The sequence below is a fragment of the Ahaetulla prasina genome, chromosome 9, assembly GCF_028640845.1.
Source record: "Ahaetulla prasina isolate Xishuangbanna chromosome 9, ASM2864084v1, whole genome shotgun sequence".
Lineage (NCBI taxonomy): Eukaryota > Metazoa > Chordata > Lepidosauria > Squamata > Colubridae > Ahaetulla > Ahaetulla prasina.
In genome coordinates, this window is record NC_080547.1 from 25648276 (window position 1) to 25675784 (window position 27509).

Sequence of the window (27509 nt, forward strand, 5' to 3'; positions counted from 1 at the left end):
AAGCACAGATAATCCTGTTACAGAAATCATATTTTCTGCAATCCAAACTGGAGCGGTTGACATTAAGTTTAAATCTGTTGGTAGCTCTTGTGTTATTGTAGTTGAAACTGAAGTAGTAGTTGGCAGGAAAGACGTTACAACAGATGATTCTATGAGCTAAAACCAGGTCCTATCGAAGCCGACGGAGTTCCAAGCTTTCTAACCCCAGGATTTCAACCCCAGGGTTGGACTAGAACAGCAGTTCTCAACCTGTGGGTCGCGACCCCGTTGGGGGTCGAATGACGATTTGCCAGGGGTCGCCTAAGACCATCGGAAATATGGGAAGTATACTTGCGAGTCGAAGAATCGCGCTCCAATGGTTGACTCCACAAGCCAGCTGCAGGCTCTTCAAATCGCTAGCTGAATTCGGCTTCAGGCGTGATCAATTAAAAAATAGAGAAATCTTTGCTCTGATGTCTCCCTCTCAAGCCAGCTGCAATCACTCCCAATCGCTAGTCTAATCTGGCTTCAGGCACGATAAACTTAATAGGGGAGGAGTCTTCGCTTTAATGCCTCCGTCCTCAAGGCAATCGCAAGCAGTTCAGACTGCTAGCCAATACGGTTTCAGGCGCGATAAATTCAAAACGAAAATAATTTTACGGTTGGGGTCGCCACATCGTGGGGAATTGTATTAAAGGGGTTGCCACATCATGGGGAATTGTATTAAAGGGGTCACAGCACTATAAAGGTTGAGAACCACTGGACTAGAAGACCTCCAAAATCCCTTCCAACTCTTATTCCGTTAAGCAGGAAAAAAAGTGCCGCATTCTCAAAACAAAATTTGCTATTGGTGGATTCCATGCATTGCAAAATATAGCACAGCTAACTTAAGGCACTGATTTAACCCAGGATAGTAGATGGGCTAAAGTTATTTGACAAAGGTGGTTGCAGTGTTCTAATGAACTTATCTGAAAAATTGTTTGCTTGGGTGTAGAACAGTGGCGTTTGTTTCTTCCAGTAGCTGTTAATGATTTCCCAGAGTGATGTTTGTATTTCTTTTCTAGAAGGAAGCCATGTCATTGACTCTGTGTTTTCAGTATGTTGGCATATATGTATATATGCACACCTGTATTTAAAACCTAGCTAGATCAGCCTGGAGCCCTTCTGAAATCGATCGCTGTATGAAGACTTGGCACATTAATTTTCAGGTCCATGGAAATGGGTGAAAATTAAATACAGCATAAGGTTGTTGTTGTTGTTTTACTGCACTTTATACAGATTTAGCTGGCCATCTTATAACAAACTCTGGGCAGCTGTCAATCAAAAATTAAAACATATTAGAACTATTAAAACTAAACACATATAAACAAAAACGTGGTGCCAATCAAAATTCTAATGTGTAATTATCTAGTCTCCCGGTGCTTGGGAAAGTCAGATCTTCAGAGCCTCATGCAAGATTAAAAGGGTGGAGGCTGGCTGAATGTTACACAGGGTAGAGGCTGCCACAGGAAAGGTAGGCTTCCTAGCCCCCATTCTATGGCAATATTTAGCATATAACTAGGAGTGTGTGCCCACCCTCTGGGGTGGCCCTGTAGGACAGGTAGATGTTCTTTAGGGAAAGACAGTCTTGCAGATAATCTAGTCATATAGGACTTTAAACACACAAGTGCAAATACAATGTCAACATTCTGATTGACAAACCCAATCAAAGCAAGCACAGTTGAGACAAGCCAATCTCTTAATGCAAAACTTTATTGAGTACATCATTTTGGCACAGATGAGGGCAAAACCAGATCCGGCTATTTCCTGCACAACCCCACATAATCAAAGTATAGATGCTCCCTTCTACTATAAGACCAGGTCACATTGTCCAATTGAGTCTCATCGTATTGTTGTGAGAAAGTCTTTTGTCTCTGGCAAACACCTACCAAAGTGTCCTTGGTTCCCATGGCTGTCTTCTTGATGTCTGGAGCTTACATTCCATCACCCCCTTCCCTGCCCCCTAGTTTGTTGGCAAGCTGAGAAGCAATAATGGTTGTAACAGCAAAAGCACGCTTCAAAACTTGATAGGTAGACCCTCCTAAAGCGTAGGAGATACCTGGAAAATAACAATTACATATTATTATCATTTACTTTGAACTCCTCTCTGGAGGGACTCTGGCTTCTTAGGGTACTTTGCATGGAATCTGCCTATTAAGCGGTCTGCCTTAATATTATGGGCTTTGATCCACCTTTTTTTTTTTTTTGTTTACATTTATACCCCGCCCTTCTCCGAAGACTCAGGGCGGCTTACAATGTATAAGGCAATAGTCTCATTCTATTTGTATATTTTTTTACAAAGTCAACTTATTGCCCCCCCAACAATCTGGGTCCTCATTTTACCTACCTTATAAAGGGTGGAAGGCTGAGTCAACCTTGGGCCGGGCTCGAACCTGCAGTAATTGCAGGCTCTGTGTTTTTAATAACAGGCTTCTCTATTGCCTGAGCTATCCCTTGCCTCCATCCACATAGCCTTTCCATTGCACCAAGTATTTCAGCTTTCCTTTATAGTGTCTAGAATCTAAGATTCGTTTAACCTCATTGTGTCTTTCACCCCCCACTATAATTGAGCCTGGGGAATCTTTTCCAACTGGCCTTAAGTTAGAGCCCTGGGCTGATTTCAGCAAATTGCAATGGAATACCGGGTGCACTTTTCCTAATATCTGGGGCAATTTTAATTCCACAGTGACTGGGTTGATCACCTTCACTATGGGGAAGGATCCTATGTACTTAGGACCCAGTTTTCTGCTAGCTAGCCTCAGCTTTAAGTATTACGTGGACAGGTGCATCTTGTCTCCTATGTGGAACTCCCCTGGAGAGTCCAGTTTTTATCGGCTTGCTTTTTCTGACTCTCCACTGCTTTAGCTAGGACTTTTTTTTACATTTCCCCATGCATTTTGGAGAGAATTTACCCACTCTGTTAGGGATACTGGGTTCTTTTGGTACTGTGGCATAGGTATGAATTCCACCCCTGTAGTTGTTTTAAAAGGGGTGAGTCCACAAGTCTTAAAGTCTTTAGTTATTTTAAAAGGGGTGAGTCCACAAGTCTTTTGTGCGCTCAAGTCCTCCCCTCTTGTCCTCTGCTGGTTTGGCTCATTCCACTGCCTTTTTTGGGGGATCGTGTCCTCCACCCCCCCAGTTCATTGGCAAGCTGAGAAGTGATAATGGTTGCAACAGCAAAAGTACACTTCAAAACTTGACATACAATACAAAAAGATGCAGCAACCACCTTGCTTATTATAGATTTTTTTTTTATTGGCCAAGTGTGATTGGACACACAAGGAATTTGTCTTGGTGCATATGCTCTCAGTGTACATAAAAGAAAAGATATGTTCATCAAGGTACAACATTTACAACACAATTTTTTTTTGTTTACATTTATATCCCACCCTTCTCCGAAGACTCAGGGCGGCTTACAGTGTGTAAGGCAATAGTCTCATTCTATTTGTATATTTACTTATTGCCCCCCCAACAATCTGGGTCCTCATTTTACCTACCTTATAAAGGATGGAAGGCTGAGTCAACCTTGATGGTCAATATATCAATATAAATCATAAGGATTGCCAGCAACAAAGTTACAGTCATACAGTCATAAGTGGAAAGAGATTAGTGATGGGAACGATGAGAAAATTAATAGTAGAATAGAATAGAATAGAATAGAATTTTATTGGCCAAGTGTGATTGGACACACAAGGAATTTGTCTTGGTGCATATGCTCTCAGTGTACATAAAAGAAAAGATACGTTCATCAAGGTACAACATTTACAACACAATTGATGATCAATATATCAATATAAATCATAAGGATTGCCAGCAACAAGTTATAGTCATACAGTCATAAGTGGAAAGAGATTGGTGATGGGAACTATGAAACGATTAATAGTAGTGCAGATTCAGTAAATAGTCTGACAGTGTTGAGGGAATTATTTGTTTAGCAGAGTGATGGCCTTCGGGAAAAAACTGTTCTTGTGTCTAGTTGTTCCGGTGTGCAGTGCTCTATAGCGTCGTTTTGAGGGTAGGAGTTGAAACAGTTTATGTCCTGGATGTGAGGGATCTGTAAATATTTTCACGGCCCTCTTCTTGATTCGTGCAGTATACAGGTCCTCAATGGAAGGCAGATTATTCAACGTTGAAAAAACCGCAGGACAAAAACTAACATTATTTGCACTTGAGTTTTGAATATAGAGACCAGATAAGGAAGGAACAAGAGGAACAAGAGGAAAACCCTAGTTATGAGAAGCAGTTCTGAGCAGCAGTGAGTGCAAAGTATGAGAAGGCACACTGGGTTAGCCTTCCATATCACAAGACGCTTTGTGTTGTAGCGTGATTCAGCCTGGCTATAATTGTTTGCTCTCACTTACCTACAAGATAAAGAACAGTTTTACTTAGTCTCAGTTGAGTTTCAGTTCTCCTAGGAAAGTCATCGCCTGTTAATTTTCCTGAGCAATGGACCCCCACATGGACTTTTGGAAATGTCGACTTTCCTGCTTCCTGCTCTTTGCTTGGTCTTTTTGTAAGTACCTTAGATTTACAATTAGATTTTGTTGAAAGTCCGCTTTAAATGTACCGTAGTTTTATGATCATAAAGTGTCTTATTTTATGACAAAAATGAAAAAAAAAAGCTTGTTTCTTGCCCAGGATGACATATACATGATACTAAAGAAAAAAGGGATGAGAAGGAAAGAGGAAATTATCAGTGGAGTGGGATCTTTTCGCCTATCAGTGGGATCAGAGATGGGCTACAGAAATCCAGTTGATCACAAGATGACAGCGAAGAAACACATAAAACCTGAACCCGGATCATCCAGTGGTTTTGCATTCCAGACCTCATAGCGCTAGACTTGCATGTGAAGCAATTTTCCCCTTGTGAGGTTGACTGTACAATCTTCAGATACTACTCGATGACCTAGGCCCGACAGCAGACGCTGAGAGGGATTTTCCTCAGTTTTACAGGCAAACATAGCCTGAAATTTATGTTTTTCACCTGGTAATAAAACCCTTATTACTGTTTTATAAAGTGCATAAAACATTGCAATGAAATAGCAAAACACCAATTGTTCTATTTTGATTGATCTTAATAGTAGTTGCAGACAAGTACTTGGTACAGGTAGTTCTCATTTAACGACCACAATTGAGCCTAGGATTTCCATCATAGGCCATTTTGGTCACTAAGTGGGTCACTGCATGACCTGACTTGATTTTATGACCATTTTCATGTGGTTGTTTAGTAAAATCCTGGATCTGAGTCAGAAAAAAGAATAACAGTGTTGAAACAAATTGGATGTCCCCAAATAGATTTGATGATTTGAATTATTTTGGGAGTAGATGCAAATCCTGATTGGTTGGGTGGTTGGTTTTCTCCAAATCGATTTAAAAAATCAAATGAAAGCAAAATGTTGAGCCGGGTCAATTTGATTTCCCAAACGGATGAAATCAACTCTCAACAACAACAAAACAGTTGTTGTTAGAATGACTCAGAATCAGAACGGTGCTATTAAATGCAATGGAAACATTAAGAAAGGAAATTGCATACTAATTCGCGGGGATAAGGTCAAACTGTTAGGAAACTGCATGTAGTAGTTTTCTGAAACTGGCACAGGAAGGAAGGAAAGAGGAAGGAAGGAAGGAAGGAAGGAAGGAAGGAAGGAAGGAAGGAAGGAAGGAAGGAAGGAAGGAAGGAAGGAAGGAAGACAAAAAGGGAAGGGAAGGAGGGAGGGAGGGAGGGAGGGAAAGAAGGGAGGAGGAGGGAGGAGGAAGGAAGGAAGGAAGACAAAAGGGAAGGGAAGGAGGGAGGAGGGAGGGAGGGAGGGAGGGAAAGAAGGAGAGGGAGGGAGGGAGGGAGGGAGGGAGGGAGGAAGGAAGGAAGGAAGGAAGGAAGGAAGGAAGGAAGGAAGGAAGGAAGGAAGGAAGGAAGGAAGGAAGGAATTCAAGACCCAAACTGGACAAGGATATGTGTAGTCTAACTACGAGAAGGACTAGGGGTGACATGATAGCAGTCTTGAACCGCTGTTACAGAAAAAGGGAGTAAATTTATTCTCCAAAACTCCTGAGGACAGGCAGAAATTAATGAATGGAAGCTTGTTATAGAGAGATCCAACCTAGAATTAAGGAGAAATTTCCTGTCAATGAGAACAATTAATCAGTGGAACAGCTTGCCTCCAGAAGTTATGGGTGATCCATCACTAGAGGTTTTTAAGAAGAGACTGGACAGCCATCTGTCTACAATGGTGTAGGATCTCCTGCTTGAGCAGGGGGTTGGACTAGAACAGGGGTCTCCAACCTTGGCGACTTTAAGCCTGGCAGACTTTAACTCCCAGAATTCCTCAGCCAGCTTTGCTGGCTGAGAAATTCTGGAAGTTGAAATCCCCCAGGCTTAAAATCACCAAGGTTGGAGACCCCTAGACTAGAAATCTCCACTGCTCAAGCAGGAGATCCTACACCATTGTAGACAGATGGCTGTCCAGTGTCTTCTTAAAAACCTCAACTGATGGATCACCCATATCCCCAAGATCCCTTCCTACCCTATTGTTCTATGTTCTAAACGTTTCTTTTCCATTCCTCTCACAGACTGTGGGCTGTGTGTGGAGGTGACTGTGCCACGCGATCCTGTAATGCAGCAGAAAGGTTCACATGTGGAACTTCCTTGTCACTATAAAACATCTGTTGGCAAAGACTTTGTTTTGGAATGGAGGTTTGCCGGTGGTTCAAAGGCCCCTGATGCTGGAACACAGGTGAAAGAGAGCGAGGGCAACTGGCTTGGAAATCAGAGGGTAAAGAAAACATATAGGGAGGGTTAGGAAGAAGAAGGGAAGTAAATCCACAAATTTTAACTTGAATTTTGGCTCTAAGATTAGCATCAGCATAAAACCAACCAGACTCCACGTGGCCTCCAAATAACTGGGGATGCGAGAGAGGTGCAAAGGATCCAAAACCGAGAGGCAGAAATGGTCGTAGCAATAGCATGTAGACTTACTGTATTTTTCGGAGTATAAGACACACTTTTCCCCCTCTAAAAGAGGCTGAAAATTTGGGTGCGTCTTATACTCCAAATGTAGCTTTTTCGAAGCTTTTTTTCAGCCCTAACACGGCGCTAGGGAGGGACGTGACCTTCCGTGCTTTTCCTGCTTTTCTCATTGCTGCTTCCTCCGACGATCAGCTGTGCTTTAGAAGCTGGTTTTTATCCCCAACCAGGGGATGAAAAGCACGCATGCACGCTTAAAACCAGCAAACTAATGTGCTGAAGCTGACCAGATTAAGGATGCTAGCCAGATGAATATGTGGTAGGCAGATTTTTTTTGGTCCTATTTTGCTCCCCAAAAACTAAGGTGCGTCTTATACTCCGGTGCACCTTATACTCTGAAAAATATGATATATATCGCTTCACAGTGCTTTACAGCTGTCTCTAAGCGGGTTACAGAATCAGTGAATTGCCCCCAACAATTTGGGTCATCATTTTACCAAAGGCTGAGTCCACCTTGAGCCAATCAGGATTGAACTCCTGGCAGTGGGTAGAGTTTATTTGCAATATTGCATTCTAACCACCGTGCCACTAAATCTTATTCATCCTGTCCTCGCTCCCAACCAATTAATTTGTTTAAATGTTCTAGATTTCTTGAAGATCATGAATTCCTCTCACCCTAAAAAATTAGGGTGAGAACATGCTAAAGAAGGGGTGGGCTACTTACCCCCCCCCCAGCCACCTCATCATCAGCTCCATCCCCTTCTTCGCAAATTTCAAGGCACCTCCAGATTGGGCTGCCAAAATTAGATGGCAAAATAATTAAATTTCAGCAGTGGGATTTGGGAATTTTAACAAAGGAAAGGATGGGAGTGGAAACTAATCCTAACCCTAACCCACCCTTAACCTTTCCCCAGCCTTTTGGAAAACGGAACAAAATTATGCCATGGAAATTCAAGAGGAAAAAACAGCCGATGGGGGAAAGAGAATCACTCCCATCTTTATCTTATAGATGCCTCCTGCCAAAAATAAATAAATAAATCTAAAATTCACCCAGGCCACTCCACCCTGAATCTCATGGGAATGTTTTGGGTTGAGAAATATGCATAACTAGGAGGTCTTCACAGTGACGGAAAAATACGGAATGAAACAATTGCCTTTCCAGTTCTATCCAGATCTGCAATTATGAAATCTATTCTGATACATCATAATTTTTTTAAAAAAAAACTACTCAGAACGTTTTGCAGATAAGGTACAAATCCTAATTCATCCTCTTCTGCAGTGGAAGAAATTGTATGAAAAGAGAACAATGGATGTTGGCATAGTATAGATATTTTAAGGAACACAGATAATATTAATAGCCCCTAATTTATGTTGTTAAGTGAGACATTTGTTAAGTGAATTTTGTCCCATTTTACGACCTTTCTTGCCATAGTTGTTAAATGAATCATTGCGGTTGATAAGTTAGTAACCCGGTTGTTAAGTGAACCTGGCTTCCCCATTGACTTTGCTTAATAGAAGGTCGCAAACGAGGATCAGATGACCTTGGGGCACAGCGACAATGTCAGGAATGCCTCCTTTCAATACTCAAGAAAGAAAAACCCCAACTCCATTGTTTGTAGAGAAAGGTACTTTTACTGAGTAAGAACTGAAAGCAAACAAAATGAAAGCAACCTCTGAGGTATTTGGCGCAGAATTCACATATAAGAAATATGCCCCAAGCCCTCTTCCCTGTAGTCCGGTCAGTCTTGTCCAATCCACGTTTCCCCTAAGTGGCACGTGGGGTGCATCTTCAGATGGTTTCATCCCTCTGGCATGCTCAGGCCATTAACCTTGACTGTTATCATCCCGCTTTCCAACTGCGAACACATTTGATGAAAACTCTCCATTTCTCCTCCAGCACTCCTTACCCCCCACCCATTACCATGACAGCTGTAGCAAGCAAAGTAGTAAAAGCATAAATCAGGAGACAGACTACCCAGAGCAATAAAACAATAAACTTGTAGCGAGAGCTGAGGCTGACAGACGGTCATAAATATGAACCAGTTGCCGAGCATTTGAATTTTGATCACATGACCATGGGCATGCAGCAAAGGTCATAACTGTGAAAAAACGGTCACAAGTCACTTTTTTCAATGCCGTTGTAGCTTTGAACGGTCTCTAAATGAACTGTTGTAAGTCGAGGACTACTTGTACTGAGTCTTTGAACAGCTAATCATTGGTACAAAGGTAACCCTCCCATCTCATTACAGATTCTGTATTTTGCAAATAATATGCTCTACAAACCAAGCGGGCAGGCTGACCGGCTAAGCCTCCTTCATGAAATTCCCACGCTGGGAGATGCTTCCATCCGGCTGAACAACATTCGTGCATCGGACGCTGGCACTTACATCTGCGAAGTGAATAACCCGCCAGATTTTGATGGCACTGGCACTGGGCTTGTGCATCTCGTCGTTTTAAGTAAGCCCCATTTTATTTTTTTAATATCGAGTTGGTTGGCATACACACAATTGTAGCTTTTTTATTGATTGCGTAAGATGGACCGAGATTAGGACTCATCAGCTTGAATTGCAAGCAGGTAAAATTGTCTTGATCATTACCCAAAACGTTTTATCGTGAATCTCATAAATAAATGCATCTGTCAAAGTTGTTTGACAAACGCATTTAATTCAGGGGTGAAATGCTCCTGGTTCGGACGGGATCAGCCGATCCGGTAGCGATGGTGGCAGGTGGTTCGGAGAACTAGTAGGAAAAATCCCTGCCCCCCCCAAATCTCCCTGTTGCCCGCTTCCCCGCTTGCCACTTTTTTAAAAAAAATGCTTTTAAAAGGTTAAAAAAAGGACTCTGGCGATCACAGATGAGCTGCCTGATCGTCAGAGCCTTTTGTTTTTACTTTTAAAAGCATTTTTTTACTGCCTATTCGGCCGAATAGGTTGTAAAAAATGCTTTTAAAAGTAAAAAAGATCGTGTGCCACAGCCGATCACACACACCCCGTTTTGTTCTACTTACCCCATGCCTCCTTTTGGCATGCACTGCGTAAGCGCACCTCTCATTCGATGCGTGCGTGCAGAGCACATGTGCAGCCAGCGAATCGGTAGGAAACCAGTTCAGATTTCACCACTGATTTAATTGTGGGAGATAGACATCCTCACCTGCCAGGCCTATAAAGTTATGGAAGAGGTAATTCTCTATGGTTTTGTTAGTTAGGGGCTATGACAGTGGTGGGTTTTTACCGGTTCGCCCTAGTTCAGGCGAACCGGTAGCAGCAGTGGCGGGAGACTCTGTCCACCCACCCGGACGCCCTCTGGGATGCTCTGCGCATGTACAGAAGGGCCGTGCACAAGCAAAGCGAGCGTGTGTGCGTGCGTGCTCACAATTCCAAACCGGTAGCAAAGGTAAGTGAAATCCACTACTGGGCTATGACTATGGTCTTCTAACAGATGTGGAAGTCAGCTTAATAGGTAACACTGAATATCCATAGCAGAAGGTTATGATAGATTTTTAGTTTTAATGATATTGTAAAAATTATTATGCAACTTTTTCTAAATTGAGTTTTTGCTTGTTCTCTTCGCTCTTTTCTTTCCTCTGGTTGATGCAAAACAATTTACAAACTGTGATTGAAATTCAAAGATATGATGTTAAGCAGAAGATGTAACAGAATATATATTTAAAAGGGTTTGATATAAATGGGAATAGAAAAAGGGGGAGGGGAGAAATATAACTAGATAAAAGATTAAAGATGGTGGATGAAAGGTAAGATTAGACTTTAAAGAAGATTGTAAATAAGGAAAGAAGAATTGTGGGAAAATATATTGATGAAAGCATGGAAGAAGGGTTCGGAAATAACAAATTGGATATAAACATATACCTGGCAGATATTTTGTTCAGAAAAGATTTTTTTATGTTGTATGTGTCTAAAAAAAAAAAATCTTTACCAAAAAAAAAAAAGAGAATATCCATAGCAACTGAGAAGGAGAAGGATATCAACCATGTCACAGACAAGGCCACCAGGCCAGGCAAGGCTGAACGAGCCTGCTGATCAAAGGTTGATGGTAGTCAGTAGTTCTATTTTTAAGTAGTCTTTTTTTTATTTAAAGGATTCTACATATGCATTCAGAAATAGATTCAAAGAAAAAAAATTAGTAAATGCGAAACCAAAAAAGAATGAAAAAAGGGAAAAAAGAGACAAGAAAAAAAGGAAAGAAAAAAAAAAGAAAAATAACAGAAGGCAATGTATGTATGTATGTATGTATCCCTCTGTTTCTGAGACTGCATTATATTTCCCTTATTTCTATAATCTATTATTTAAAATCATTAAAACCATAAATAACAAAATTGTTTTGTTTTTTAATGTGCAAAGTCCACGAGGAGTTTCTAGTCATTGATGAATGCCAATAATAACCTTTTGTTAATTAAAGAAGGCAGCCTGGCCATCTCAGCAAGTTCTGTCAATTTCACCCACCATTCCTCCCTGATGGGTTGTGTCACATCTTTCTATCCTCCTACATATAATAATCCTGTCACGGCAATCGTATATTGAAATAATCTTCCATGAATCTTTTCTAATTGTGTAGCCATCAGTGCTAAAAGGGAAAGTTCTGGCTTCAATTGAATAGTAACCTCTACAATTTTCTCTATCAATATATGTATTTGTACTGTATTCAAAACATTTAGTGTTTTTTACACAATGTTTTGAAAAAGAAGATAAAGTTCCTGCCACAATTTTTTTTGTTGGGAATTATTACGGACTGTACAGTAATTGAGACTAAATTGATTTTAAATCTAATAACAGCAGCAAGATTACTAATAGGACAATACTGGAAGAAAAAAGAAGTACCTACAATAGAAGAATGGATATTGAAAGTTGCCAGTTTGGCTGAGATGGTGAAGATATCAGCCTTTTTGAAAGACAATACGCAAGAAAGATACTTAAAGGAATGGGAAAAATGGATTGACTATATTCAAAGTAGATATCAGACTAAGAGTTATCAGACTGCCTTTGAATGATTAGGATGTATTATTTTTGATTGTTTTGGGGAAAGTTAGGAACTGATGAGAATTGTAGGAGTGTAATTGAGTTGGGAGGGAAATTTTTTTAGCATATGCTTGTTTTATTTTTAACTATACCTTGTGTTTGTTCTGGGAAGTCGGGGGGGGAGGGGGGTTGTGAAGGGGGGGAGGGGGGGAAAGGGGGGAAAAAATTTCTGTAAAACCATTTGAATAAAAAAAAAAAACATTTAGTGTTTTTACATGTCTACCAAGATAATAACTAGTTCTAGGGCAGGGCTGTCAAACTTGATTTCATTGAGGGCCACATCAGGGTCTTGAGTTTGACCTGAGGGAGCCTTGGGGGGCGTGGCCAGGATGGACATGGCCACCTTGACGTCACTCGAGGCTACGTTTTTGGCCACAATGGCCTCCTGTAATTTTCTCCCAGCAAAAACGGAGCCCAGGAGGGCCGTCCAAAGCCTCCCTGAGCTCCGTTGTCGCTGGCAGAAGGCTGCAGGAAGCCACCATGGCCAAAAACGTAGCCTGGGAGAGCCACACCCAGTCCTTCTGAGCTCCGTTTTCACTGGCAGAGCCACTGTGGGCCAGTCCTTTTCTGTTGCCAGGGTGTGCCCGTGGGCCAAATCTAAGCACCCTGTGGGCCAGATGTGGCCTGCTGGCCTTGAGTTTGACACCCCTGTTTTAGAGCAGGGGTCTCCAACCTTGGCAACTTTAAGCCTGGAGGACTTCAACTCCCAGAATTCCCCAGCCAGACATTCTGGGAGTTGAAGTCCTCCAGGCTTAAAGTTGCCAAGGTTGGAGACCCTTGTTCTAGAGGATGCCAGAATTAAAGAGATGTCTGTGTCAAGTTCCTCAATCTTGGGGGCAAAAGATCTATACCATCCACATATTTTGACTTCCTTGAGTTCCCGTTATTGAATTCATCCTTTCTCATCAGTGCCACCATCCACACCGGTCTGTAAAGGGTCTACCTCTTCACCTATTGGATCAGATGTCACCTTTTCCTGCAGTTCTTCTGAAGGTGTGCCTACCCCGATTTATTCTTGGACTCTGCTGGATTCTAAACAGCCACTTCCAATTTCCCACATGGTGCAAAGTAGGTGAAGGGCAGTCTTCCTTGCTTAAAGGTCATGCCGAAGCAGAGAGTAGAGTGGCTGGGTGGATGGACAATTGTAAACCAAGTACACTGGTATAACTGCAAACAGAAGACAAATGAACTATCTGTCAACTTGTTTTGTGTTTAACAAACCTGGACCTGCTCTATGAGTATAAATACTCTTCTGAGTAGATATCAGCTACTATGTAGCTCCACTCATCTGGAGAGAACGTGGTTGGGGATAACCATTTTAAGGAAATGGGTTTGAAGATTCCAGGTCTTTGTTCAAAAAAAGTAGAAGATATGGAGGTAGATGCATTCAATTATGGGAGAACTTTATGGAATAATGTTCCCCATAATAACTCTATTAATGTAGTGATCTTCCCCATAGTGTTATTAAGTAGGAAATTATTCCACAATGGAAAGTTCAATTAAGGAATAATCATTCTTTCAGAATGTTGTAGTCTCTGGGTGTGTAGATCCAACATAATGCTGGAGAAAGCTGTTTTTCAAGTTGTATTTTCAAATTGGTCTTCTTGAGATATTGAAGGACATTCTCAACAAAGGCTGGATTGGAATAACAATTCTCCCCCCCCCCTATTTTTATCATGTCTTCTGACTGCATGTGGGTGTTCATGGATGTGCTTTGTTATCTTTTGCCCGTCTGTCCTACCTAATGTCTGTTATAGTCCTTAAGTTGTGTTTTTTTCTTCTTCTAGGGCTACTAGGTCTTTTGTTAAGTCATCTTAGGTAAACATCTTAAATAAACCAAAAGACCAAGTAGCCCCAATGAAGACTTATATCTTTTTTTTTTAACAAAAAACAACAACAATACATAACATACATTGACATACAGCATATATGAAGACTTATAATAAATGGACAGATTCAACCATAGTCCCAATTTGGAAACTTGGCTTCCCTAAACTAAGCCAAATCCAAGAATACTAGGGAATTCCTCGAAGCTTAGCACTCCATCCAGCCCTAGCAGGGCAAGCTACTGAACAGGCAGCAAACCCCACACTCACTACCACTGATGATGTTACCTAGTCAGGTAATGAAGCGTCTGCCAGCAAACAACCAAGCTTAAGAACACCAAGGACTCCATAGTTCAACCCTGAGCTACAGGTATTCAACTGGGAGTTACTTTCTTATTCTATTTTGGTTTCCTTTCCCCAGACCAAGAAAAGGGAACTCTCGTATTGACCAACCTCACACTTCAGTTGTCCGGTACCTACCGCTGCACTGCCACCAATGAGTTTGGACACCAGAGTTGCCAAATCTCCCTCCATGTGACAGGTGAGGACTTATCAATACATCAAGGAACTCTTTTTGTTAATCTTTCTGAAGATCTGATAATGGCAAGGATCTTTTCATGCAAGACTCTTAACCAGCATGTTTAGAAATTTAACAGCAGGTATTTGCATGTCTTATTAAGTTTGAATAGTTTTAACCTCGGCTTTGTTTTCGTGGCTTACTAGGTGTGTTATGTGAATGATGCACTGTATATTACAAATTTAGTAATTAGGTTAGGAAAATTGTGTGAATGGAAGAAGCAAGTAAACAGCTAAGTTCAGCTTTTCATAAAAGATTTGGAATTTCCCCCCCTAGATTTTGGACAGTGATGCCATTCTGTCTGTTAGATTTGTAAGCTTATAAGGATCTAGATCCGAATGTGTTTCACTGGGTCTTAGGCCTGATAGATTGCCACTTCCCATTCTTTAAAAGAAGTCCTGATCCTTGGATCCTATCCATTAAACCTTGAGTAGATTATTCAGTCTGCATAGAGATTCCCACTGTCCCAGCCAAATCTCTGCGTGTTTATAGTGCCATCTAGTGATGCACTCTTTGCATGCTTTTTTTGCCCAGACTCTCGGCAGACAGGCATGGTGCCAACCAAATGTTAAGCGATCCTTACTCACTGTTTTGATTTTCTAAGAATGTTCTAGAGACATTTGAGTGGGCCCGGAGGCATTCTTATGAATGCTAAAAACTGGAAATTGGTTTTGCTTCCTCCTAGGTCAGGTGTCTGCAAACTTGGCTCTTTTAAGACTTGTGGAAGTCCACAAGTCTTAAAAGAGCCAAGTTTGCAGACCCCTGACCTAGGTCCTCGTTTTTTGTTTTCAGGGAAAAGAATCTTGAAAGTCAAATGAAGCCAGGTGGGGAAGGGATCACGGTGGGCTTTTGTGGCAGCATCCATGGTTTTTTGGAGTTCTCCAGGGCACCATCTGACCTGCCCTTCTCCCTCCTTGCCCCAGTTTTTCTTGGCCTCATTTAGACGATCTAGCAAAAGAGATAAACAGTGAAACTGTTCATACACCGCAACCCATGCAGGTTGCAGTAAAGGCTGAAAACAAGATGGCGACATGTTTAAATACACCGCCCTGAGTCCTTCGGGAGAAGGGCGGTATAAAAATCAAATAAATAAATAAATAAATAAATAAATATTCTAAGAGGAGAGAACCCAGCAAGGATACGAGATTTTACTGATCTTTGGCATGCTAGCTTTCTGTTAGCAGATTGTCATAGAGCAGTTTTCCAACCTGTATCTTTCTTCCTTTTCCCCTTCTATTCCCTTCCCCTTTTATCATTGGGTTTCATCAATGTGGTGGTCTCTCATGAAATAAGATTCTTCCTCGGGATGAGAGCGCAGAGTCAAATCCAAAGCTCCCTTTTATTATAGTTCATGCAAGGGGATACATACATGTAACATCATGATAGGTCAGCGAAACTGCATGTACAATAAAACAATATATGATTGGCTGAGGTGCTGCCTATTCAATGAGTGCTAAGCTGAGATAGATACCTGCTATGATAGAAAATGATTTCTGCGGTTATACCTCTGCTGGTACCAGTGTGTGTCAGGGTCTTTCCAAGGGCAGAGATTCCCTGGGGATGAGTCATAGGTAGAGACTAAGATTCTACATGGTCCGGCTGTAGTGGTCTGCCATCTAGTGGTCAGCCATCCAAACAACCTGCACGTATAATCTCTACACATCAATAGCATGGAATGGTCCCCATAAACAAGTTGGACTCTTTCAGATGTAGCAGAATGTCAGACTTGCCCCAGTTAGGTTCCTTAGGAAAGAAAAACCCTCGACTCCATTTTGCTGAAGTGATAGGTTCTTTTACTAAAGGATGCAGGTTGCAGCAAATTTGGGCTAGAACTAAATTTCCCACGTAAAACAGGTTACAAGTTAAGTTTCCCCCTCATCCCAATCCATCTTCAACCAAGGAAGAGAACACTGAGATATTTGGGGTAGTCGACATTCCAATCTCAGGCTGTGTGGCCTTGAGAGCTGGCACCGACTGGTTCTGTGCTTCAATCAGAATCAATCAGAATAGAGCTGGAAGGGACCTTGGAGGTCTTCTACTCAGACCCCTGCTCAAGCAGGAGAGGCTATACCATATCAGACAAGTGACTGCCCAATCTTTTCTTAAAAACCTCCAGTGATGGAGCAGCCACAACTTCTGAAGGCAACTTCTGTTCCACTGGTTAATTGTTCTCACTGTTAGGAAGTTTCTCCTTAATTCTAGGTTTAATCTCTCCTTGATTAGTTTTCATCCATTGTTTCTTGTCCTACCCTCTGGTGCTTTGGAGAATAGGTTGACCCCCCCCACCCCTTTTCTTTGTAGCAGCCTCTGAAATACTGGAATCCTGCTATCATGTCCCCCCTACTCCTTCTTTTCTCTAGACTAGCCAAACCCAAATCCTGCAATTGTTTTTCCCTGGTCTTCCTCCATCTCTATTTCCCATCCATTCCCCATACAAGTTTATTGCCCATTTGTCCCCTTCCTTGCCCCTATTCCCCCTTTTTCCCATGGGGGGAGGGGTGTCAACCTGTTTTCCAAAGCACCTGAAGGCCAGGTGTAATGGATGGAAACTGATTCAACATAGAAATAAGGAGAGATTTTCTGACCGTGAGACCAATCCACCCATGGAATAGAAGTTGCCTTCAGAAATTGTGGGAGCTTCATCACTGGAAGCTTTCAAGAAGAGACTGGACGGCCATCCATCAGAAATGGTGTTGAGTCTCCTACTTGAATGAGGGGTTGGACTAGATGACCTACAAGGTCCCTTCCAACTCTGTTAATCTGTTAATATAGATCTTTGCCTTTGGTGGTTTGCAGTTTCCATCACTTTCCCTTTCCAAGGTCTTGTATGAAAGAGCTGCTTTGTTCCCAATGGACTGGATAACTCTCTGCTCCATCGGTCTCACTCTTGAGGTTGGGCATCACAGTACAGGTAGTCCTCGATTTACAACAGTTCATTTAGTGACTGTTTGAAGTTATAATGGCACTGAAAAAAGTGATTTATGACTATTTTTCACTTGCCCGGTGCAGCATCCCCATGATCACATGATCAAAGCTTGGCAACTGACTCATATTTATGATGGTTTGCAGTGTCCTGTGGTCTCGTGATCACCTTTTGTGACTTTCTGACAAGCAAAGTCAATGGGGAAACCAGGTTCACTTAGCAACTAGCACTGACTTATCAGTTGCAGTGATTCAATGAGGAGAAAGAAGAGGGGAGGGGGGGAGGAGGAGGAAAAAGGAGGAGGAGGAGAAGGAGGAGGAGAAGAAGAAGAGGAGGAGGAGGAGGAGAGGAGGAGGAGGAGGAGGAGGAGGAGGAGGAGGAGGAGGAGGAAGAAGAAGAAGAAGAAGAAGAAGAAGAAGAAGAAGAAGAAGAAGAAGAAGAAGAAGAAGAAGAAGAAGAAGAAGAAGAAGAGATGGCAAAGGAGAAGGAGAAGGAGAAGAAGGAGAAGGAGAAGGAGAAGGAGGACAACTATTATTGATTCGGATTTTTGTAAGTGCCAAAAAATATTCTGGAATTTAATCATTGTCCATTCAAGTTCTGTTCCTGGATCACCATTAAGTAATTTGTGGACTACCGTATATACTCGAATATAAGCCGATCCGAGTATAAGCCGAGGTCCCCAATTTTACCCCAAAAAACTGGGGTAAACTGGGGACTCGAGTATAAGCCGAGGGAGGGAAATGAGGCAGCTACCGGTCAGGGAAAGCCTCCCTCCCTCAGCCGAGAAGGCTGGCGGCTCCCCCGCCCCGCCCTCTCACTGCACCGGCAGGGCTTCCCCGCGCTAATGCAAAAGCCCGCCAAGTTTGCACCATCCAGTATAATGTGAAAAAAAGAAAGAAAAAAAACTCGAGTATAAGCCGTATATACTCGAGTATAAGCCGAGGGGACGTTTTTCAGCACAAAAAACGTGCTGAAAAACTCGGCTTATACTCGAGTATATACGGTATTTCAATCTTCCAATTCTGCTTGAACGACTCACATCCCCTTTTTCTTCTAACTCACCTCCCACTCAGGTCAGTTCCTTTCATTAATTAGCTCTCATTTCCGTGGACAGGAGGAGGAGAAATTAGAAGCAGGGCTAAGTGCCCGGGAGGTGGAACCCTCCAGCTTGCAGAAGGGAGGGAGATGTGAAGGAGAAAGTAATCCTGGGAAAACCAAGGATTCATTTCAAGCAGAGGTCTGTGTTACAGTTTGTTTTTCACAGGTGTGTTTTAAGACTTGGAAGAATCTCAAGGGATAAGACTCTCGGATGATATGCGAGAATAAAGTTAAATTAGAGTATATAATTATAGCTTTTCTTCTCGGGGAGAGAAAAGAAGCATTTCACCTTGGCTCCTGACAACACGATTTCAAGTTAGTAGAGTAATGACAACTCTGGTGGGAGGTAGCTTAAATTGGAAACTAGCATAGGGAAAGGATGAAGACACATATCTGCACATGTTCACACACACACACACACACACACACACACACACACACACACACACACACACACACACATGAAATGCAAGCCTGCCTTCTGTTATTATCTCAAGGTTTAGAATGTATTCTCACATCCCCTTAATCACACCAAATGGATCTTAATCTCTCCAGTCTTGATTTAAGTCATATAGTTGTGGTCCATCAGCAGCCTACACAGCTGGCAACGGAGTCGGACAGCGATGAGGCTGAGGTGAGGCCAGGGCCATCGGGGAGTGAGGTGTGGACTCCAGAGCCTACAGAGACTGATAGTAGTGAAGCAGAGGAACAGGAGGAGCCTGTTCCTAATGCATGCATGAGAAGAGCTGCCAGAAGGCAAGAGCAGTTCAAGCAGAGAGGACAACTCAGGAGTAGGGCCAAGACTTGATTGGCCCCTCCCATAAGGTTTAAAACAGACCAGCACCGGCATTTGAGCTTCTCCGGAAAACAACGTTGTAGCTGCATCTTCTGCTTCGTCTTCTGCTTCATATATGTCTTTGTTTTTGTGGCTTCTGGATGTTTGCCTGGGCAGAGGGTTGGACTAGAAGACCTCCAAGCTCCCTTCTGACACTAATAATAATAATAATAATAATAATAATAATAATAATAATAATAATAATAATAACAACAACAACAACAACAACAACAACAACAACAACAACAACAACAACAACAGAGTTGGAAGGGACCTTGGAGGTCTTCTAGTCCAACCCCCTGCCCAGGCAGGAAACCCTACACCATTTCAGACAAATGGCTATCCAACATTTTCTTAACAATTTCCAGTGTTGGAGCATTCACAACTTCTGCAGGCAAGTCGTTCCACTTATTAATTGTTCTAACTGTCAGGAAATTTCTCCTTAGTTCTAAGTTGCTTCTCTCCTTGATTATTTCCACCCATTGCTTCTTGTTCTGCCCTCAGGTGCTTTGGAGAACAGCCCGACTCCCTCTTCTTTGTGGCAACCCCTGAGATATTGGAACACTGCTATCATGTCACCCCTAGTCCTCCTTTTCATTAAACTAGACATACCGAGTTCATACTGTTATTCTGTGTTCTGTTTCCTGGCATTTTTAAAAACTCTGCATGCTGTGTGATTCTTGGAAGCTGCCTTCGGTACTTACATTATCAGAAAAGTGAGGTGTACATTTTCTTGATACAAATAAAGTTCATTTCTGTTAGAATATGGCAGAGGAAAAGCTATGGGAAGTTGAGAAAGTGAGATCTTTATTTTGCTCGTGTTCCAAATACATTTTTGAAGATGAATGGTTTATAAAAGCAAAGCAGTTTGGAAACGCCATATGGTGTGAAGCAATATTTTAAGCCTCTATACCGCTATCATATGGCGGGGAATATATAAGAAAGAGAGTTCTAGTGGAAGTGGGGAAAATAGAGAACAGCCCCTAAAATAGACACAGACAAAACTTACTATGTGAGAACATTTAAAAATTCAGATTTCTCTGTGCAATTGAGGTATATGATCAAGTTTATGGGCCTTCGGTGAATTTTAAAATGGGTCGTGGAGGTTGAAATTGTCATGCGAAACTATCTGCTAGCAGATGTAGAACAACAACAACATATGAATACAATAAAACATTAGATGGACTGAAATAAGATAGGAGTATCCAACATTTCGTATTCCGTGGTTTTCTTTAAAAATGGTAGCTTAACTCCAAGCCACATGAGAGCAAAAACAGTTGCTTTCGATGCATTGAAATCTGTTTGTTTGTTTATGGAATTTATAAAGTTACCCCACTAACCAGTGCCAGGGCGGGGACGTGTACATTGTTAAAAAAATTTAAAATGATGAAATCAAAAATTAATACAAAATGGACCGGTGTAAATCAGTCACAATAAATGCATGAACCGAGGCTGGATATAACAAATTCTCATTCTTAGAATAGGTACCTGTAACATCTCAGTGTAAACCATGGAAAAAGAGCTAGAAAGCTAATGAAAAGAAGATCTCTTAGTCATTGGTTCTCTTCTTGAAGTTCTCTTGTTGTTAAGATATTTTTTCTAATTCAATTATAGTCCTTCTCCCTTCCCTTCCTTTCCCTTCCCTTCCCTTCCCTTCCATTCCATTCCATTCCATTCCCTTTCATCTTCCCTTCCCTTCTCTTCCTTCCCCTTCCCTTCTGTAACAAGGATAGATAGAGCAGAACCCCACAAGATTTTCCCTGGAATTGTGATATTTATCCATGTCCTCAGATGCAATGTTTTCTCTCAGCAGGTAAAATGAGTGCTCTGTTTGGATACAGGACAAAATCAGTTCAGCTCTTTCCTTTCAAAAATAAATTGATAAGCTTTCTATAAAGGCCAATGGACCTTGCTTGACCAAATGTGATAATTACCCTTCCTTCCTCCCTCCCTCCCTCCCTCCCTCCCTCCCTCCCTCATAGGAAATAGAACAGGGGTCTCCAACCTTGGCCACTTTAAGCCTGGCAGACCTCAATTCCCAGAATTGGGACTTGAAGTCCTCCAGGCTTAAAGTGGCCAAGGTTGGAGACCCCTGAAATAGAATATGGTTTATTATGGAAAGTTATTTAACCTTTGATTTCCTGCCTTTATGCAACTGTATTTTAAAAAGCATTGCAAAACACCAACTTTTTTTTGCACATTCTACAATGTGCTAAGACATTTTCATTTCATTGTTGGAGTTTCAGAGTCTAACTTTAACAAGTGATTTGTCTCCTGTGTTTTGATAAGTAGGCATTTCAAAAGCTGGGGCAGTTGCAGGTGCCCTTATTGGGGCCATCTTAGCCCTATTCCTGCTTGGAGCCATTGTCCTCTACGTCTTGCGCTACAAGAGAAATAAGATGGCTAAGAGGAAGCCTCAGTCTGAGTACAGTGGAAATGAAATAAGGTGAGAACTGCTGTCCAAGTCATCTTGGCTTTGCTCCTTTCTATTTATCAGTTTTTATTATGTGTACCCTACTTTTGATCCACAGAATCCCCAAGGCTGATGGGAAAATGCATGTGGCCAAATCAAGTGGGAAATGCTACTGGTTCACACTGGTTCGGGTGAACCGGTAGCAGTGGCAGTGCGAGTCTCTGTCCACCCACCCGTTCGTTGTTTTTTACCCTCTGTTTTTTACCCTCTGTGCATGCGCAGAAGGCTTTTTGCATGCATAGAGGGTCCAAGCTAGCACGCAGAGCACACACTTCCGAACCGGTAGGGAAGGTAAGTAGATTTCACCCCTGGGCCAAATGCACTTGGCCACTAGGTTGAAATGTGTGAGTTCCAGAAGACAAGAGAATAGAATTTTCTTCCTTCTTATTCAATAAAAATGTTCAAGCTTTAATTCAAGACCCGCTTTGGAAACTTTAAATGGAATTCATCAGAGAAATGAATGAAAGGAAATCTCTCTTTCACAATTTTTAAATGCAGCCACTTCGTCTATTGATTCCTAAAGGAAAGCAAAATTGATTAGCTGCGTGTAAGCAAGGCAATTAGTAGTCCCTCCCATCTCTAAAAGCTTTTTTATTAACCATTTTGATTGGGATTTTCAATGAATGAGTCATGGAGCTGGCAGTAGGTAGTTCTCGATCTGATGTACACCTCCTGGTGGTATTTAGCCCACTAGGGGATTTTCTAACTCTTGTTGGTTTATCTCAGGGAATAAAAGCAACAACACAGCATCATTAATCTTAAATGCAACGTGCATTTTGTTGGGAATAGTTTGGAAGTGGATTTGCTTGTTGTGGCTACAAGATGTTTCCTCAACTTTCTAGCTTGACAAATTCCCACCTAGACACTTTGAGTTGCCAAAGGAAAAAATCAAATGATGTTTGATTACAAAATACCTTATGCCACCAGAACTCCGCCACCTTTGACATGACCTGAGTTTAACTCATAGAATCATCTGTTACAATGTCCTTCCTGTCGAAGACTACTTCAGCTTCAATCACAACAATACACGAGCACACAATAGATTTAAGCTTAATGTGAACCGCTCCAATCTTGATTGCAGAAAATATGACTTCAGTAACAGAGTTGTTAATGCCTGGAATGCACTACCAGACTCTGTGGTCTTTTCCCAAAATCCCCAAAGCTTTAACCAAAAACTATCTACTATTGACCTCACCCCATTCCTAAGAGGTCTGTAAGGGGCGTGCATAAGAGCACCAGTGTGCCTACCATTCCTGTCCTAATGTTCCCTTTGATTGTATCCAAATTCATATAGTTATTACATACTTATGCTTATATATATGCTTATATATTGTATAGTTATTTCATGCTTATGCTTATATATCCTGTTGTGACAAATAAATAAATCCTGTTCCACATGAGGCTTTTTTGCAAAAACTGCTAGAAATTCACCTGTCTTTTCTTATCACTTCCTCCATCATTCCCCCCCCTCCATCTGCAAAGAGGAAAAAAAAGGATGAAGCTCTTGCATGATAGCTTTAATTTAGACGCTATGGAAACCCATCATTTGGCAGTTCCTTCAATTTGTGAGAAGATGCATGCATGAAAAATAACCTCCCATCTGTTCATGTACTGCTAGTCAGTTCATTCTATCATGCCATGTCTAGTTTCCTGGGTGACTATTTTGTGCTAGCCTTCAGTAAAGGTAAAGGTAAAGGTTCCCCTCGCACATACGCGCTAGTCATTGCCGACTCTAGGGGGCGGTGCTCATCTCCGTTTCAAAGCCGAAGAGCCAGCGCTGTCCGAAGACGTCTCCGTGGTCATGTGGCCGGCATGATTCAACGCCAAAGGTGCACAGAACACTGTTACCTTCCCACCAAAGGTGGTCCCTATTTTTCTACTTGCATTTTTTACGTGCTTTCGAAACTGCTAGGTTGGCAGAAGCTGGGACAAGTAACGGGAGCTCACCCCATTATGCGGCGCTAGGGATTCAAACCGCTGAACTGCCGACCTTTCGATCGACAAGCTTGGTGTCTTAGCCACTGAGCCACCATGTCCCTAGCCTTCAGTAGACGGGGCTAACTGGTCAAAAGGGAAAAAACAAATAGATCTTGAAAACCTAAAACTGACTTAACTTGAGATAAATCTGAATGAGGGAAACCAGAGCTGGGATCATATATCTTCCTAATATTTGATGATGGAGGGGCACAAAGCAGTCTTTAAATTTACCTTTGGTACGTGGGATGAAACATCATGTTTATGCTTTCTTTGAGCAGCAACATCATTTGGAGTGGCTCTGAATATTTTTTTGCCTGTTTCTTCAGACAGGATGTGGTGGTAGCACCTGTGAAGAACTTGGATATCAGCAGATCAGTAGGAAGTATGGAGAATGCTGCATAGCAGGGGTCTCCAATCATGGCAACTTTAAGCCTGGCGGACTTCAACTCCCAGAATTCCTCTGGGAGTTGAAGTCCGCCAGGCTTAAAGTTGCCAAGATTGGAGACCTCTGCTGTATAGCTATCTCAGATGAACTATGGATCACAAAGAGTTAATTGGAAACCAGCCAATATTTAAATATTTAAAGCTAACCATATAGAATAGAATAGAATAGAATAGAATAGAATAGAATAGAATAGAATAGAATAGAATAGAATAGAACAGAATTTTTTATTGGCCAAGTGTGATTGGACACACAAGGAATTTGTCTTGGTGCATATGCTCTCAGTGTACATAAAAGAAAAGATATCTTCATCAAGAATTCTAAGGGCTGGGAAGTGGCTCACCAGGCTAATGCAGCCTGTTATTAACACACAGCTGCCTGCAGTTACAATTACTGCAGGCTCGAGTCCCACCAGGCCCAAGGTTGACTCAGCCTTCCATCCTTTATAAGGTAGGTAAAATGAGGACCCAGATTGTTGGGGGGGGCAATAAGTTGACTTTGTATATAAATATACAAATAGGATGAGACTATTGCCTTACACAATGTAAGCCACCCTGAGTCTTCGGAGAAGGGCGGGATATAAATTCAAATTTTTTTTTAAAAAAAAGGTACAACACTTAATGACAGTCATAGGCTACAATTAAACAATCAGGAAACAATATCAATATAAATTGTAAGGATACAAGCAACAAAGTTACAGTCATACAGTCATAAGTGGAAGGACATGGGTGATGGGAATGATGAGATTAATAGTAATGCAGACTTAATAACTAGTTTGACAGTGTTGAAGGAATTATTTGTTTAGCAGACTGATGGCCTTCGGGAAGAAACTGTCCTTGTGTCTAGTTGTTCTGGTGTAGAGTGGTCTATAGCGTCGTTTTGAGGGTAGGAGTTGATACAGTTTATGTCCAGGATGTGAGGGATCTGTAAATATTTTCACGGCCCTCTTCTTGATTCGTGCAGTATACAGGTCCTCAATGGAAGGCAGGTTAGTAGCAATTGTTTTTTCTGCAGTTCTAATTATCCTCTGAAGTCTGAATATCTCTTAAAAACTGTTGAAAATCAGAGCTTCTTGGAAGATTAAAACCTAAAGTACTGGATATCAACTAATCTTTCTCTCCCCCCCCCCCACCTCTCTTTCCCTCTCTCCAGGGAGGACGCCACTGCTCCTGGAATCTTCAATCCCAAGGAGAGAAGGGACAGTAAATCAGAAAGCCAGCTTCTGGAAAACGCCTCTTCTAGACCCGGATCAGCCAGTACAACCAAATCCCAACTAAAGAACTTCATAGTCTGAATTTGCATTTCTGTTTTTCCCCTTAAAGGGCCAGCTTTTTTTTTTACTGCAGTGAAAGTAGGGTTCACCTGAAAAACTCATCCCATCCATATTGTGTGGCCTTTATCTACCACTCCTAATCCTTTTGCTGCATTGGTATCTGTTAAATTACTTTCCTGCAGGTTAAGTTTTATTTGTTTGTGATGCTTGCTTGGTACTGTTTGCTTTCGGCATGTGTCCTTGGACTGGTCAGGTCAAGAAAATGTAACTGTCCCTATGAAAAGGAAAAAAAAATCCTCATTTCCACTTTATTTGTTATTTCTTAGCAAGCTAGACTGAGTGTGCAAAAAGCTTCTATCTCCTATGCTAGTAAGAATGTGGCTCAACAGAAGTACTGTAGATTCTTCTGCTCCCAACATTTCCATTAAGGGGGCAGAATGGAAGTTGCTGTTTTAACTTTCATTTCTGGGGAGTTATTCTTTGATCAGTGTTTCTGGCTCTAACCGGACTCTTTTTAAGGGACTCATGAGGGAAGGGGCACATGGCATAAGAGAGGCATGTTGCAGCAACTTCCCATACTGTAAGCGCTCTACATCAGCGGTCTCCAACTTCGGCAACTTTAAGACTGGAGGATTTCAACTCCCAGCTGGTGGGGAATTCTGGGAGTGGAAATCCACCAGGCTTAATGTTGCCAAAGTTGGAGATCCCTGCTCTACATCGGGGTCTCCAACCTTGATAACTGTAAGACTTGTGGACTTCAACTCCCAGAATTCCTCAGCCAGCTTTGCTGACTGAGGAATTCTGGGAGTTGAAGTCCACAAGTCTTAAAGTTACCAAGGTTGGAGACCTCTGCTCTACATGAAATTGTCCTTTGAGATGGTTTGGAAACCAAAATTGTGTGAACTTGACTGGAAATGCAGAGTAGAGAAATGGAAGTGACAGATGTTTCTTCACTTTCTAACATATATCTAGGATAAATGCAAAAGTGCAAACAATCATTTCTTTTCATACATAGGATGGGATGTTCCTTTGCAGTTTTGTATGGACTGCTGTTTTGTAAAGCAAAAGTATGGATGTATATCAACACTCAAAACTCCTATTCATCGTCAAAAGCTAACATAAAGATTTCAATTTGTTTCCCCTCCATGCATCATAATGAATGGCTTTGACATAAGAATGTGGACATATTGTGACCCTAATAAAAGAATCCTAGTAGGAATTATTTTGGGAACATAAAAGGTATCTCCCATTGTGGATTCTAGGTCCATGTTTTTCTGCATCTCATATTGTTTGACTCTGAAATTGTCTTAGAGCACCTTATTATGCTTATTGGTTGCCATGGGAAAATATATTTGCAATTAAAAGAAGCTTCTTGGGGAATTAGACATCAATGGTTTCTTCAGAAGCATCTCCAGGAAATGAAGAGAAAAAGTTCTTAAATGTTGAATGGGAGATTAAAAGCTCAGTTTTCCAAAGTTGTTATAGGTAGCCACCAAATCTCTCGTTCCAAGTTCTACTAAAGCAGGAATTGCCATGAATTCCATAAAAATAAAAACTCTAGAAGTTGAACTTTGCTGGATTCTGATTTTTCCTGTAATGTCCCCATTTTTCTTCCCACCTCAAATGGGATGTTTAGCTTCAGCTTCACCAGAGGTGGTATTCAAAGTTTTTAACTACCAGTTCTGTGGGCATAGCTTGGTGGGCATGGCAGGGGAAGGATACTGTAAAATCTCCATTTCCTCCCGATCAGCTGGGACTTGGGAGGCAGACAATAGATGGCCAGTCAGAGGTGGTATTTAGGTTCTCCGAACTACTCAAAATTTCTGCTACGGCTTCTCCAGAACTGGTCAGAACTTGCTGAATACCACCTCTCAGCTTCAATCTTTAACATCTGCCTGGAAGAGTTTAATTAAAATATATACACTTGCTACTAAAGACCTCAGTACTCTTGTTTTACATAACAACATTCTTTATTGACATTCCATTTTAGTAGAAGACATCACGTGCAAAAAGAGAAAGAGAGAGAGAGAGTGAGATACTAAAAAAAGACAAGGACAGCAGATTCTGCCAAAC

The 27509-nt window shown here is 41.7% G+C and overlaps 1 protein-coding gene across 1 annotated transcript; it reads left to right on the forward strand.

Annotated features, from left to right (window-relative positions):
- The first annotated feature begins 4464 nt into the window (after nucleotides 1-4464).
- Nucleotides 4465-24123, forward strand: VSIG2 (V-set and immunoglobulin domain containing 2). The gene is made up of 7 exons (XM_058194685.1): nucleotides 4465-4531; nucleotides 6586-6749; nucleotides 9229-9436; nucleotides 12922-13080; nucleotides 14260-14379; nucleotides 21564-21717; nucleotides 24048-24123. The coding sequence occupies exons 1-7, from the start codon at nucleotides 4465-4467 to the stop codon at nucleotides 24121-24123; spliced, it is 948 nt and encodes a 315-aa protein (XP_058050668.1).
- Nucleotides 24124-27509: the final 3386 nt, after the last annotated feature.

Excerpts from the sequence above, each read along its gene's own strand:
- VSIG2 (XM_058194685.1), top strand. The coding sequence starts at position 4,465 with ATGGACCCCCACATGGACTTTTGGAAATGTCGACTTTCCTGCTTCCTG. Across the intron at positions 4,532-6,585 it reads GCTCTTTGCTTGGTCTTTTT|ACTGTGGGCTGTGTGTGGAG; the intron begins GTAAGTACCTTA and ends TTCCTCTCACAG. Across the intron at positions 21,718-24,047 it reads TACAGTGGAAATGAAATAAG|ACAGGATGTGGTGGTAGCAC; the intron begins GTGAGAACTGCT and ends CTGTTTCTTCAG.